This window comes from Antechinus flavipes, chromosome 2 (assembly GCF_016432865.1).
Source record: "Antechinus flavipes isolate AdamAnt ecotype Samford, QLD, Australia chromosome 2, AdamAnt_v2, whole genome shotgun sequence".
NCBI classification, from domain to species: Eukaryota; Metazoa; Chordata; class Mammalia; order Dasyuromorphia; family Dasyuridae; genus Antechinus; species Antechinus flavipes.
In genome coordinates, this window is record NC_067399.1 from 186,296,865 (window position 1) to 186,313,806 (window position 16,942).

The 16,942-nt window shown below is 35.2% G+C and overlaps 1 protein-coding gene across 1 annotated transcript in view; it reads right to left on the reverse strand.

Moving 5' to 3' along the window:
- The window catches only part of DLGAP2 (DLG associated protein 2), a 1,170,371-nt gene that overhangs the window by 40,845 nt on the left and 1,112,584 nt on the right, over positions 1-16,942 (reverse strand). The window contains exon 9 of the mRNA XM_051976005.1: positions 14,053-14,402. Coding sequence (XP_051831965.1) covers positions 14,053-14,402 — 350 coding nt within the window. The remainder of the gene's footprint in view (positions 1-14,052; positions 14,403-16,942) is intronic.

Here is a 16,942-nt window from a genome sequence, read left to right on the forward strand (position 1 = left end):
CAGATTTTATGAGTATACAAAGTGTGCTGCTTTGGCTAACACAGTCTCCATGTGAACTGTGGAGCAGGTGCAAGCATTCCTTATCTACTTCTAGTCTTCTCAACTAAATGCGAAACTGGATTGTTGATTGGTAGTCTAGTCAGAATTGGAGTGCTTTCATAAGGCACTAGTCAGCCAGGGACTGGAGTTTGGTTTATCTTTTTTTTTTTCTTATCTGCCATGTTCAAGTGAGAGGGTAAAAACTCAGTTCTCAGTGGAGAGAGAGGCTTCTCTCATGCATTGGCCACAATTTGGTCCATGAGTAAATGGTTTGGCATTTTTTATATCCAGACTTCTACATTAAGATAAAGGAAATTAAATACAACTATAATCTTGTGAGGTTTAGAAGAATAGGAGAGTGAGACACCATGATGTGCAGGAGTGTGTTGCTGTTATGGTTATGTGGTCAGCCAACTCAACATTCATGTCCAGAAGAAAATCCTTTGGAACTCAGTCATGTAGGAGGTGAATAGCAGACTCATCAGTGACTATACCATATCTGGACATGAACAAGGTGAATGGGATCAATACTATCTATAAATCCAGTTAATATGATCCTATTCTCTCTAGGAATCTAGGGGCATATTCTTATATCCTGGGGAAAATGTTTATTTTTCTGTTCTTACTATAACTTACTCCTTTATAAATATTAATTGATATTAATTGAATAATTGGAAATGGTTCATAAATTACAACTTATCCTGGGAACTGTGGGTGAGGGGGACAGTCTCAGAAGGACAAACTCTCATGTTTGTTATATCACTTGAGCTGTGATACATAGCAGGGATGGCTCTAACTCCTAGCAAAGAAAGGTAAGGTGGTATGTTTTTTCCTCCTTGCCTATTTAGGAGGACACTTGAGGGCTTTCCCACCTTCCCAAAGACAATCATGCTGTAAACTGTACAATGTCAAAGGCATAGTAAACGAACTCCAGTATTTAGCAGAGTATTTAGCACAGTGTAAAAATTTTTTTAAACTTGATTGAGGGGAAGCAGAACACAACACCCGAGCTACTTACTGTAGATATTAAAGAAGACCATCCCAAAGATTCAACAGAAGAAAGAAGATTTTCAAAATATCTCTCTTACATTGGAAGACTTTAAACAGAGACTGGAAAGCCATTTGTCAAGATTATTATGAAAGACATTTTTGGTCAAGTATGAGTTGGATCAGACTTTGTACTTGTGATTCCAACTCCGAAAAGGTTATCTTTCAGACAAATTATGTTCATTCAAGTTTCTCTGGTTTGTTTTCCTCATTCTTGCTTTTGGATCTGACCCATGAATTTCTTTGTATAGGAAATTCTCAGGCAGGAAACTTTTTTTTATCAATACAAGTCAGCATATGATTTGTAACTTATAGTCTTAGAGTTTGCCTAAGGCAAATTATTAAGCAAAATATTGACTTGGTAGGGTCATATAGCCAGAATGTGGATGTTCAAAACAACCTCTTTCCCCATTCTTTTAACAGATCACTATTTTGTTATCATGTGAAAAAAGTTTTAAATAAGTTAGGCCTTATTCTAAGTGTGATGAATGGTACCATGCAGAATTTTTTTTCTTTTTTTCTTTTCTAAGATTTCCTGGGTAAAGACAAAACAATCAAGAAAGTTCATTATAAAGTCTCTGGATTCTTTGTTCCTTGAGATTTTCTAGCAAAGTGATTATAATGGTAATACATTTTAGACCATGTAACAAATAGACATTTTTCATGACTGAATATGACATTTGCACTCATAAAAATATCATAAAAGTTAAATAAATTTTGGACAACTAGGCTGTGAACTCTGTGAAAGCATGATCATGTATTATCAAAATTTGATATACCTGGGACCTTACCATGCTTACATATATGTAGATAGTTAATACTTAATATATATTTTCTCTTGCTGCAGGATCTAGGACTCAGAAACTCAGTTAACCAGTCAGAAGTAGAGTAGGAATATTCAAGATTATTAGAATGTTCCCAAAACTAGCAAGAGCAATTAATTTGGGAGAAGAAGTTCAATGATTTTGAGTTGTATTTGACTCTTCAAACCTCCTCATCTTCTCCTCGCTGCTCACTTCCTGACATTTTATAAGAGATTTATGGGCAAAGATAGTAGAATGATTTGCCATTTCCTTCTCCAGCTTATTTTGCAGAAAAGGAAACTAAAACAAATAAGGTTAAGTAACCTGCCCAGGGTCATATAGTGAGTAAGTAGTTGGGGCTGAATTTGAACTCAGGTTTTCCTGACTTCCTGACTGGTACTCTCTAGCCACTATGTCACCTATCTTCCCAGAAACAGAAGATTGAGTTGAAATATTGCTTCTGCTATTTATTATCTATATGATCTTGAATAACTTTGTAATTCCATTTTTTCATCTGTAAAATGAAGGGTTTGGACTAAAACGTCTACAAGACCTCTTCCAGATCCAACTCTCTGAATCATATGAACTGAATCATATGCTTTTAGCAAATCAAAAGTGGTGGTTGGGTTGAATTCCATGTGACCTTAAGAGATTTGGAATAAGAATCAGAGTTAATTTAGTAAGGCAAGTGAGTCTCTGGGCTATTCTTCTTGCTCAGTTCTCCATATGTCTTGAGATCACTGTAGCTATGTTTTCAACTTCAACTCTAAATAAATCAGTGTCATTCTGGCCCCAACTTCTTGAATTCATATATCTACTTCTATATATGCACATATACATACATACAAACACTCAGAAAGAGATACATATATATATATATATATGTATTTATTTGTATGTATGTATTTTCTTGGAGCAGTATAAGTTCCTTTGTCTTTTGCTTTTGTATTTTTAATGAGCTCCCCTTGGATTTCTATTTCATGTAGCTTATCTAGGAGAGAATAACTTTCATAGTTATGAAAAGATAAGGAAATGACCTATATTTGTACAAATATGCTTTCATTAATCTTTTCTTTACCATTGAAATAATTATTTTTTAAAGAAATACTTTGAGAATTAGTTTATGATTTTTAAGAATTGTTTTCACCTTTCACAATCCATCCTTTTCAAATAAAGAATTTTGCTTTTTTATTCTAGCTTGGCACGGTTGAAAGAGCACAAAGATTTGTGTTCCAAAAATCTGGATCTGCATTGAACCTCAGGCACTTACTATCTGTGCAAATTCAGGAAAGTCATTTAACATTTTGGAACCTCAATTTCTCTGTATATGAAATGGGGATTACAATATTTGCATTCTAAATTCCATGTTTTTTTCAGAAAAGAACAATTTATATGCCTTAAAATGTTATATAAATGTGAATTATGATTATCTTCCTCCTCCTCATCCTCTTACATAGCATATACCAAAGGCTGTTAACTTATAAAACATAAGCCAAAGATAGATTCTGATAAAATTTTGTGTGGTTTAGATAGCCCTAGAAATGTTTTTTTTTTTTTTTTCTTTACTGTGGTGCTTTCCTCCAAACAATCTTATCTTATTCATACTCTGTCTTTCGGTAGTCTCTTTGCCTAGGAAGTTTTTTGCACTCCTTCCTCTAGTTATTCTATGGCCCATCTGGTTGACAGGTGGCTGAAAAACCTTGGATAGAATGATTGACAGTGAAGCTAATAATTTTGGACAAGGGGCTGCCCAAGGCATAATCATCAGCAGCTTCAAGTTGGGTAGGTACTTCAAAGAGGAGGAAAACTAAAGTGGATCCACCTGTGCATTTTTAAATCCCAGGGATGCATACAAGATACTTTTCACAATGAATTTGGTTATAGAGGATTGCTTATAAATGAAATCACTACCATTATCATGAAGTAGCAGAACATGACTTCAAATGGCTGTGAGAATAAAAGGAAAAAATGTGATTCTTTGGCAATAAATAGCATAAATAATAATAATAAATAATTAATAAATAATAAAAGAATTACATTCTTTTATATAATCTGAATTTTCCTTGCTCACATAAGACTTTCTTCCTGAAGGCCTCAAATCAGTTGTGTGGGAATCTCAGGAGAGTATCTACATTGATGAACCTAAAAGAGATTAGAGGCATAAGCTCCCACATGTTTTGTCCAGGATTTGGATAGTGGTGAGCAGAGGCAAGCAAAGCTTTCATAATCCCAAAGGAACTCATCTATAATGTAATAAAGGAGGTCAAAAAGCTTTTTTTTTCCCACTTAATTTAGTATCTTTGAAGAGTTGTTATTTCCAGGGCAGTTGTTTAGTAGCCTGTGATACTTAGTCTGCCTTCTTAGGAGATATAGGGATGAAGGAACTTTAGAGTTTTACAAATGAGGAAGTTGAGACACAGAGAAGAAAATTACTTGCCTTTAACACAGCTATAGTTAAAAAGGGGAGCCAGGAGTCACAAATCCTCTGAAGCCACATTCAGAACTCATTCTACAAAATTATATTACTCTTAAAGCCTACTACTCATAAAGTCTATTTGATTCACAACTGGGCTTAGAGAACAAAGATGTCCTGGGTCCACTGCTAGGAAGTTAAGGGTTTATTTAACAACTTTTTTTTTTCAATAGTGTTATATTTTTCTAAATACATGCAAAGGTAGTTTTCAGCATTCCCATTTGCAAAACCTTGTGTTCCAAATTTTTCTCCTTCCTCCTTGTCCACCCCCCTCCCAAGATAGCAAGGAATCCAATATAGGATAAATATGTGCAATTTAAAAAAATATTTCCATATTCATCATGCTATGTAAGAAAACTCAGATAAAAAGTGAAAAAATCATTATCTTTCATACCCCCTTTCCACATTTCCTAATATTATTGAAGATAGCACCATTCATCCAGTCACCCAGACTTCCAACCTCAGTGTGATGCATGACTTTTTAATCAAAATCACTCCCTATATCCTAGTTGATGTCAGAACTTGGCATTTCTACTTTTATAACATCTCTTACATACATCCTCTTGACTGGCTTTACTGGCTTGGCATTTTTTTTTTTTCTGAATCAGGTTTTCTTTATACTTGGTAGAACTTAACTGCCACATCGCTAATGGATCAATCCATTGAAAATATTACCATCATTTACATATAGGTCATTATCTATGGATGTTGTATCAATTTAAAACTAGCATGTTTGTGGATTTCACTCTTTGATTTCCTTTGCTTTTCAAGTGAACATAAGTTCAACATATTTCATGTGGATTAAGAGAGTTTGAGTGAAAGAATTCAAAAGTCTTAAAATAAATGAGCCATTTAAAACTGGTGAAGTTAACAGTGATATACAGAGGAATAAAAAAGAACTTTTAAGTGGTTCTAAAGCTCATATCTTGCTTCTGGTCATATTTACTTTTCTATGTAAAAATTCTTTGATTTTACTAGCAGACTCTCTGTATTGTAGTGAACAGTTTTATGAATTACTGAGGTCAAAAGTAATTCAATACATGAAAGCCAAATATTTGTTGAAGAAGCCTCTCTAAACTTAGAGAGGCTGATCCTCAGACAAGAAACAAGTCTTTCTCTAATCATGAGCACACTGAAACAATCTTAGAGAAAGTTCTATACCATTTTCTAAGATTTTAGTAGAGGAAGATTCCATATTCTTTCTTAGAAATGAGTATTTTCAAGACTTCCCGTAATCATAATTTAAAAAAAAATTATTGGTAAAATTTAGCATAAAATACCTTGTTAGTCACTATTTTTATCATCAATATTAGTCCTGAGAAGGTAATATGATACAGTCCTAGAGTCAGAAAGACCTGGATTCAAGATTTACTTCTGTCCTATATTAGCTATATGGCCATGAGCAAGTAGTTTTACTTTCTCAGAAACTCTAGTAGGGGTCCTCAAACTACAGCCTGCAGGCCAGATGCGGCAGCTGAGGACGATTATCCCCCTCACCCAGGGCTATGAAGTTTATTTAAAGGCCCACAAAACAAAGTTTTTGTTTTTACTATAGTCCGGCCCTCCAACAGTCTGAGGGACAGTGAACTGGCCCCCTATTTAAAAAGTTTGAGGACCCCTGCACGCGACCCTAGACTCTCTAGGCCTATAAATGATAGAATTAAGGTTTAGGGTCTATAAGGAGATTTTTTACACTGAGAATTTAAAAGCAAAATGACATCATAAGTCTGGCCTAAAATAACCTACATCCCCCAAATACTCAAATAGACTTTTAGGTATAAAATCTATGTTACTTTTATTCTTTTTTTGAAATGGAGGCTTGTTAGGCTAGATAGTGAAATGGAGAGTGCCAGATCTGGAATCAGGAAGCCTTGAGTTTAAATTCAGTCTCAGATATTTACCAGCTGTGGGATCCTGGGCAAGCCACTTTAAAATGTAGCAAATAGCTACTTCTGTTGCCTCAGATTCTTCATTTACAAATGAAGGCTATTAAGTGGAGGCATTAATTGTTCACTCCTGCTAGGGCTGTTATAAAGATCAAATGAGATAATAGTTCGAAATCTCTTGGAACAATGCCTGGTATATGATGAACACTATGTAAATGTTGTTTGCTGTTATGTGTGTGTTCTTAATGTCAGAGCTGTTTAGGAGTGAAATGAGCTATTTTATAATGTAGTGGATTCCTGCTTGGTGGAGGTTTTCAAATAGAGACTTGATGACTTGTCACTTGACAGGGAAGTTGTAGAAGAGATTCTGGATGGGCACATAGCAATAGACTAGAGGTCCTTTAAAGTTCCTTCCAGCTCAGATTCTACAAAGTGTTTTTCAATGATAATCGTTGTGAGTTTTCAAAATTCCAAAAGCTTTCAAGAGAGTGTAGACACTTTTATTACTGGGTACGGGATGCAGTCTCTATTTGGCTCCTCATTTGTGGACTCACTATATCATTGGAGTGACTCTGAATTCTCAAAGTCTGTGCCAGCAGAGCATAAGCTAGTTCCATTCAAGTAGTGAATGGCTTAAAGGATAAGCCTATAATGGATCTTTTTGTCTGTCTTGCAGAGACCAACCCAGATACATTTAAAGAGGCTTACTATTACAAAACTGACCACCAGTTGGTAACTTTTGCTTTGTTCTTATTTTTTTGTTTTTTGTTTTTTTGCCACAGCAACTTATGAAACTATATATTAATGAATGGCTCATGAATTTGTCTTTCAAAAGAGTGGTCAGGATGAAAATCATGGACATTCTAAGTTATTGACTATTATGTTTAGAATGATATAGCATACATTCAGATATGAATCGCATACAGCATAAGTATGGTAGTAGACTGAGAACATTAAGTATTTGACCTTCACTAACTCCTGCTATCCTATCTTTATATCATTTGCGCTGATTTGTGATGATATAACTCTGTCTTTACTAACCTTTCTGTGAATAGTGATGATTTTTTTAACATATTAATAAATGCATTTCATTTTAATTGACTTTCTTTTTAATCCTATGTATTTTATTTTGTGCATTTAAAAACATTATTTGGAGGAATAAATAGGCTTCACCATACAAAAGCAGGGGTTTGAATCCCTGCTGTAAGGGGAGACAGTATAGTATAAAGGAAGAAGTTCTGGAATTAGTCATAGGACTTGGACCACATGTTATCTGCTTTATCATGGGAAATTTAAGTCATCTGGATATTACTTCTCTTTTATTTAAAATGAAAGGCATGGAGTGGATGATCTCTAAGGTCTTTTCTAGTTTTAAATCTATGATCCTAAGATGTTGATCTCTAGACTTAAGAAATGATAAATTTTTTAAAGTTAAAGATTCTTTTGATTTAAAAAAGAGAATGCTATATCTCAGGAAGGTATGACTATTACTGTTGAACACATTTCCTTCAGTTGATGATAAACTTGTGGTTTGGGACAGTGAATCTTGAGTTTCATATTCCTTCAAAACCCACAAATCCAAAATTATTGTGTAACAACAGGACTTATCTCTAGGAATCTGCCAGACCTCTGAACTTCTTCATTATGCCCCAGACACTTCTCAATCTTGGAAAATCAATTAAGCCTTGGAACTCACATCTTGGAAGCACTCTTTACCACCCTCTTTGATTGGAGAGAGAATTTTTATTTAAAGCAAATTCCCATATAGCCATCTTTTCATTTTGCATTCATGTGCACTCTCTGGACTTCTTCATTATATCCCTGTGTCAACTGTCTTCTTCCCATCTCTCTCCTTTTCAGCTTTTATGTATTTTTTTTTCTGTTAGAATGTCAGATCCTTGAGTTCAAATACATTTTTCTTTTTCTTAATTATTTAATTATATTTTATTTTCCATATACATGCAAAGATAGTTTTTAATATTCACCTTTGCAAAACCTTGTATTCAAAATTTTTCTCCCTCTTCTACCACCTCTTCCCTCCTAAAACAGTAAATATGTGCCATTATTTTAAACATATTTTCATATTCATCATGCTGTACAAAAAATAAAAAAGAAAAGAAAATCAGATGACTAGGGAAAAAAAAACAAGAGAAAGGAAAAAAAAGCAAACAAATGACAACAACAAAAATGTGAAAATACTACGCTTTGATTCATATTCAGAAAGACTGTTTTTCTTTTAGCTTGCCTCTGTATTACCAGCACTTTAGTGGCACATGGTTTGTTGTTGTTGTTTTTTCTTGCTCAAAGACAACCAAAATGACATCATGAATGATATATTTTGACTTGTGAGTAGATTGGATTTAAGTGAGATAGAGTTGAATAAAGTCATCAGACTCACTGACTCTTCCAGAATCATTGGAGCCCAGTGACAAGACAAAATTCAAGATGGATTGGTGGTGGCTCTGGATGAAATAAATGACTTTGGCATCTCTGGTGTCTGACGAGACTCTAAGAACACTATTGCATCTGCTGCTACCATCTTTACGGCTTGTCCAAACAAAATGCTCACATCTGCCTATCCCACCAGGAAAATCTTCATATACTTGGGGTAGACACCCTCCTAACTCACTACAGGTTTGAAGTCTATAGATTACCCTCAACCTGGTTTAGCTTTAGATGGTTTATTGTGGTGTGGCCACTACAAAAGCTGAAGCTTTATAGAGCTACAAATGAGAGCTGTATGGCAGGTGGACACTAAAACAGATGAGGAGCTTGAAAAGAGCTTGGTAGCCCTCACACCAGAGGTACTAGTTTTCCCTTGAAGACCTCATATATACCCTGACACATAATAAGTCCTTGATAAATGCTATTTGACTAACTCATTGGCTAATCTTGGTCATAGCAATTCTATCTGTAGACCATCTAATTACTGTTTTTGTTTGTTTATTTATTTGTTTTAGAAATTCCAGGCAACTAAGTAGTGCAGTAGATAGAGTCAGGTAGACTCATCTTCCTGAGGTCAAATCTGGCCTCAGACTCTTTCTAACTATGTAATCCTGGACAAATCACTTAACTCTGTTTGTCTTAGATTCCTCATCTATAAAATGAACTAGAGAAGAAAATGGCAAACCATTCTAGTCTCTTTGCCAAGAAAATCCCAAATGGCTTCACAAAGAGTTAGACATGACTGAAAAATGACAACGAAAATTCTTACAGTTAAAGAACATGTTCTAATATGAAGGTGGTACAAGCTCTGGAGAAATTACTGGTTTCAATTTCTACTTCTGTTCTAAATCTTGGAATTAATTCTATGTGGTATATATCATAATAATTAGTAATATAAATATATATCATGAAAAAGCTATGTAAAAAGAGTAAATACTAACATTTTTCAGGACCTCTCAAGTGTTTATGGATAGCATACTTTTATTTCCTTCCTGAAATTCATTCATCTACATTCAGTATCTCTACTTTCTCTTTTCACTTTATATTAAGTCTTTTGTTTTTTATCTCATCACTTAACTGAAACAGCTCTCCTCAACATTACTGATGATCTCTTACTAAATCTGATGACCCCACCCAGTCTTTATAATCCTTTATTAATGCAACATTTGATAATGTTGACCATTCTCTCCTATCCAAGTGTTTTTGACACTCCTCCTTTTCCTCCTCCTTCTCCTCTTCCTCCTCCTCCTTCTCCTTTTCCTCCTCCTCCTTCTCCTCCTCTTCAATCTCCTTCCTCCTCTTCCTCTATCTCCTTCCTCCTCCTCTTTCTCTTTTCTCCTCCTCCTCCTCTTTCTCCTCCTTCTCCTCCTCCTCCTCCTCCCTTCTCTTCCTCTTTCTCCTCTTCCTTTTTCCTCCTTCTCCTCCTTTTTCTTCTTCTTCTTCATTATCCATATCATAAGCAAGTAGAAGTAATGGATAGAACACTGGCCCAGGAGTCAGGAGATCCTAAGTTCAAATCTGCCCTTAGACATTTATTAGTTGTGTGACTCTGGGCAAGTCATTTAGTTCTCGTTTGCATCAGTTTACTTATTTACAAAATGAACTAGAGAAGCACATGACAACACTACAAGTATCTCTACTAACTAAACCTTAAAATGGGGTCATGAAGAGTCAGATGTGACTGAAACTGCTGAACAACAACAAATCCATGTCACATCCTCTAACTGTGGATATCTACCACATTTTCTCTTTTCTCTCTATAATCTCTCACTTAATGATCTCATGAGTTCCCATGAGTCCAATTATCTTCTCTAAGCAGATGACATTGCATTCTACAGTGGAAAATGTGCTGGATTTGGAGTCAGAGTTGTTGTTTATTCTTTTCAGTCATGCCTCTGACCTCATTTGGGGTTTTCTTAGTGAGGATACTGGAGTGTTTTCCATTTCCTTCTCCAGCTCCACATGAAAAACGGAGGCAAACAAGCTTAATAACTTGCCCAAAGCTCTGCAGCTAATAAGTATCTAAGGCCAAATTTGTTTAGAATCATTATTTAAAGGAATTTGGAGTGCTTTGGGAGAAAAGTTGGGTGAGTTCCCCCATCTTGGCTCTGCCTCCTCTGAGTCCAGATTTGAACTTGGTAAAATGAGTTTTCCTGATTTAAAGTCTGGCACTCTATTCATCATGCCATCTAGTTGCCAAAGTCACAGTATCTGAGTTCAAATTCCAACTCTAATACCAGCTATGAGAACTTGAGCAACTCAGCCTCTCTGATTTTATTTTTCTTATCTGTAAAATGAGAGGATTAGACTTATATCTATGATCTTATGACTCTCAAATATATATAACCTGTCTTTGTTTCACTCTTGGGCTCCAGTCTTGTCCCATGGATTTCCTTTTGGATATGTTAAATTAGGCATCTTAAACTCAATATATTTAAAATAGAATTCATTATCTTTGCTCTTGAACTCTACACTTCTTCCAAATTTTATCACTGCTGTTTTAACAATTATTAAGTTGATCTTTTAAAACAAATTCTTTCTCTTTAGTCCTTCAAGGAATACTTATTGTTGGGCTTGTGTCTAATTGGCATTTTTCTTTCATGCTTTTGTTTATAAAATATATTTTCACATCATTGTTTTCTTTTTGATCTCTAAGTTCCTAATCACATTAATAGTCTTTTATGGTCAGGTTCTTTTTTTGCTTTATTTTTTGTTAATTTTCCATCCAATTTCTTGACTTTTGACTTTATGTTAGTTGATCAGCTTTGCCTATTTCTGGGGAATGGGGGATTGGAGTGGGGTGGGAAGTCTCTGTCCCAAATTTCAAGCTCTTTTGCTTTGATAGCTCATTCTGGAGGTCTGTACATTTTCTGTATTTCCAAGATGGTGTAATCTGAGGAAAGTTAGGTCACTGCTATACTTCTCTATGCTCTGGTTTCTTGACCACAACTCTCTTCCCTGAAAATGCAACTTGAAACTGAGTCCTCTCTCTGCCCTGGAACTGTGATCAAGAACTGGGGAGTTGCCAAATGTTAACTCAGTCCTGCACCCAGTGCTAGAACAGTCATCCCTTGCAATATCTTTACTGATCAGGTATTAATCCCCTGACCATCAGTGTATAATGAAAGTTCTTTCTCGCTACTCTAAACCTTTACTTTTGCCAAAGTAGAACCTATGGATCACAATGAAGATGTGGCTTGCCCAAGTTGTACAAGATTGTATAGGTAGATATAAGACTTGAACTCAGATCTCCAATTCAATGTCTAGTCTACTACTCATACAATTAGTTCCTCCTTTAACAATGTAAAACACTATTTTAAGCTAAACTCTTTTCTCTGTCTCTGTTTTTATGTCTTTATTTTCTCTCTCAATTTGCAGCATTTCTAGTTTATATCTTCCCTGAATTGGGAGGATAGTAATTCAAAATGTTTTCTGCCAGATACAGGCTACTTAGGAAGGGAAGAAGAAAAAGCCAGTGTAAGTTGTGCTAACTTAGAATCTTATCAACAAACTTGTGTATATAGATAAAATCTAAGATTTGTCTGGGATAAAGTGAAATGAATATGACCTGTTTGGAAATAATGGAAGCTGGCTACATTGTTCTTTGGAAATAATCATATGCATATATATACCTGTATAATAGGATATGTATATACATACATATGTGCATTTATTATACATATACTTGTATAATATATACTCCATGCACCCTATTATACCTGCGTTTGCACACAGGCACACACACACACACACACACACACACACACAGGCAGGCAGGATAGATTTGAACAGGGTCTTTGTACCCTGTGCAAATCTATTTTACCTCCTTATTTTAGAACAACACAAATGTATGATTCAGTTCTGCAGTTTCTTACTTTGAATATAATGAAGTAACCAGGGGACTTTAGGTAACTCTTTTCTTTACTTGTCTGAAGATACTATTGTACACTTAGTAAAAATGAGAGATGATAGATGGACAATGTCTAAGTTGCATTGGTAGCCAAGATCCATGAAGCTTTAGAGAAAGGCCTTTAGTATGTTGAGAAGTTTCTGTATGAAGGATTTATAGAAGGATAAGAATGAGGATTTACTAAGATTAGAAAGCAGGAACAAGTTGTGATCTGAAAAGGGTGCACATTGAGTAGAATCAAAGATAATGAATCTTTAGCTTTTGAGAAGCTCAGCAGCAAATTGATATTTGAATAGTAATTTTCAACTTACCTGGATTGTGTGTAAATTCTTCAACTGTATTACACAACAGAATTCAGTTCATAGGATCCTAGATCTAAAATTGGAAGGGTCCCTAGGGATCTGCTAGTCTGACCTTCTCATCTTGCATGTGAAAAAAATGAGGCTCTATGCTATTGTCAATTTAACCAAGTTCAAAAAGGTAGTGAGTATTAGAGATAGGGTTTGAACACTGTTCTTCTCACTTCTAAAACCACTCCTCTTTCCATTTAATGGGATGTTGACCTAGATGACTTCTGCTATCCCCTTTAGCTCTAGATCTCTTAGATCCTATTAATTGAAGTATAAATAGGCATATCCTAAAACTTGTAAATATACATTTATAACCAAGTCCTGATTAATATCAATATTGAATCCCTTGATGAATTTACCCTGTTTAAATTTGCACACATATTTCTGTTGGACAGGAGCCAATGGCCATATTTTCCATAATTATAACTTTGAATAGTGTCAATTTAAATATTTGTGATCACTTCAGGATATTAATTAGTTGTAGTCATTGGGTCTTAGCCATATTAGTGGCCCCAAGTCCTCATTTGTTGGGATTGCTGGATAACAAATTTGCTAGAGTTTTGCTTTCATTTTATAATTATAGCATAATTGTTTTATAATCACTTTCTCATCTAGTTATTATATAGTAATATGACCCTTCATAATCAAAGATTATCTCAGTCCTCCTTTGTTGGTGATCAGCTTATAAAGCTAGCTGCTTAAAAATAAAATCACAGAAGAGCCAATCTTATTATGTCCTCTCAAATCACTAATATCCAGAATCTCTAAGCAATCATAATTTACCAAAAAGAAAAATTCAGAAGTCACCAATTTGAAAGACATGAAGAGAAAGATACTAGTAACCCATTTACTTGTTGGTCTGCGATGTCATCTTAATCTTAGGCCTTATTGAGATGTACTCATTCATTTTACACTCAGTATTCTAGGTGAACACTTGTCTCATATCACTTAACCATGGTGTGAATTAGCATGAATGTTATATACACCCAGGATTATTTGTGAGATTATAGCAATCAGTAAAGTTGGCTGACTCATTTGGTGCTATTTACAGAGCCAAGGTAAGCAATTCATCATAGAACAGATGTTAATGATAGGCTACCTGAATTCCTATTGAGGAACGCCGGCTTTTGAGGAACTCCTCAGCTTTTGTCACTAGGACAGCTTTGTCGCTTGTTCGAACGGAGCTGCTCTGGCTCTCAGAGGCATGGCGCTGAGCAGCTGCTGTTTCCAGGGCAAGATTCATGGCCTTGTTACTGTCCAGGCTATCTGTGGAATTGTACAAGCCTCGACCGTCTTGTGGCCAGGGAGGGATCCTCTGAGTCCGGCTGTCATGGTAGGCATCCTGGGTAGATTCCGTGCTGCTCTGGGCAGTGACAGAAATCAAAGGCTTGGAGGTCGTCCGAGGGGGTACTGGTGGTGGTGTCTTTTTATAACTTGTGTATGATACAGCTGGAAAAAAAAATAAGGAAAAAACCCACCAAAGTTAATATAGACATGTGGATCTTTTCCCGCATTAGAATCTATTCTGCATAATTTTACAGCAACTATAACATGCAAATGAGGCAACTGAAAAATGGTACTTCGTTTAGTTGTAACAGCATTGCAAATGTTTTTTAAAAATTTTGTCTAGGCTTAATTTTATACAGATACAGCCCATTTTCACTGTTACCTATCAGATACTCCTCCCCTTCTAAAAAAATATAAAGTTTATTGATATTTTTTGTTTTTTTTATAACAATCACATCTGTATCATTATGTACCCTTATCCCCTCCTTAATCCTCTGAATTAGACCTTCTCTTTTAATAAAGAAAAACTGTTAAACAAAAACAACTGATATAATGACTTTAATGTATATAGCTCTATCTCTATAGTTCTCTTCCCTTCTGCCAAAAAGAGGGATGCATTTTTCATTACGTTTTTTACCTCCATTCCCATCCCTAACTCTTGAAATCTATTTACTGAATTCCCATCTTATGGATAATTTTGCATTGTAAGGGATAAAATATTAATAAAATAAAATTCATGAGTTCATAGAGATTATGGTCTACCTTGAGAAAATAAGACATCTTTTACACATCCAGTAACTGCACTATACACAGGTAAGATATCTCTACCCATACACAGGTAAGATATCTATACCCATTACCATAATTATACTATAAATAAATAGTATAAGTATTGTTGTTTGTCTTTCATTCTCAGAGTACTATGGAGTGATTCAATGAAGTACAAATGAATTGGATTTAAGTGAGGGGGGGCTGTGCCAAGTTACCAGCATCACTTTCTCCTCCAGAGCCATCTGGATCTTGTGGTGAGATAAAGATCAGGATGACTAGAGATAGCCCTCTATTCAGTGGGAGATTTTACCTATTAAAGACTTTAACAGGTCTCAGTTTGACTGATGCAACACCTAATCAGCGATCAAGGCTAGGTAAGAAATAAGGCAGGGGAAAAAAATCAATCTGGATTTCTGGACAAAACAGAAACAATTGTTATTTACATTCACTCTGAGGCAATCAGTGCCCTAACAGAGGGATCTATTGTTGGTCAATCAGAGACAAAGTGTTTTGAGTTTAAGGCTTAGTATCAGCTGGAAAACCCCTAGTTATCCTCAGAGGTTTCAGTGATCAAAATTTACATTCCTTTGGATAGGGCACCTATCCAAGGTGAATGGGGATAGAAAATAAAAGAAAAAAAGAAAATAACAAATAAAAGAAAATCCAGATAATGTTAAATGTATAGGAGACTCCCAAAATGCAGAAGGCACTTTCAGTGTCAGGGATCAAGGATTTCCTCAGGGAGGAATTTGACCATGAACAATGGACATCACAACAGGAACCTCTCAGAGGGAAAGCATTTCAGGAATAGGGTACATCATAAGTAAAAGCATGGAAAAGGGAAAGATTTTAGCATGTGTTTGAACAATGCCAAGTTGATCATTTTGGCTGAAGGATTCACCAAGAGGAGAAGTGTGAGATAAAAGTGGAAAGATTGGCTTCTTTTTTCTGACAGTATATCAATTTCCCAAGAACCCCAGCTAAGGAATAATAAGCATCCATATCTGGTAAATATGCTTTATTTCCATTAGGTTTATTTAACAGATCTTTTAAGCTATAGGCATATACTTATTTTGGAAGCTTTAGCATTCTCTTCAATTCTCAAATGCGTTTATACTGCAATAAGTTTTTTGTTTCATCTTCAAAGCAAGAGTTTAATAAAGTATTCGTTAAGCAGTAATGAAAAACTCTTCACTATAATCTAAGGAAAAAGTACCAGCATGGATGAATTGTAGATGTCTAAGGTTTGTTTGTTATGCTGAGAGATAGGAGGATGACTACACACATTCTGCTGGTTCTTTATGAGATTAAGTCTGAAGAAAGGATGAGTAAGAATAGTCTGTAATCATTTTCAGAGAAAGTATCATGAGGATTAAGAAACACAATACAAATAAATATGCAAATCCATGAAATTTCAAAATTTTACTTTTAAACTGTTTAAATAGTTTTTCCCACTATTTTCTTGATCTTTTGGGTAAACTGGAGTAGCAAAAGGACCAGAAGTATAGCCTTTGAGTCAGAAAGATCTGGATTCAAGTTCTGCCTTTTCTACATAGGCAAGTCACTATCCCTATCACAACCTTTCTCTATCTCTAGACAACTTTGTAAGAACTACTAATGTAATAATCATCTATTATCTGTATTGTTTAGAGAGAATTCCCACTCTGAAATTTAGATACACACACAAACAAGTCTGAACCCCAACCAATAAGTAAATAAAGGATGTCCTACCCCATTCATAACCAAAATGAATTTTCAAATTTGAAACAAAACACGAAGAAGCAAAACCCAAGCAAAATAAAATTTAAGCCTTTGCAGTCAGTTCAATTTAACACATATTTCAGAGTTTTCTATTTGTGGAAAAATTAAGGCTCCAATTATGGGCTGGAGGCCTCACTGCCCTGTAGTCATCTTCTCTGGTACCAGATTCT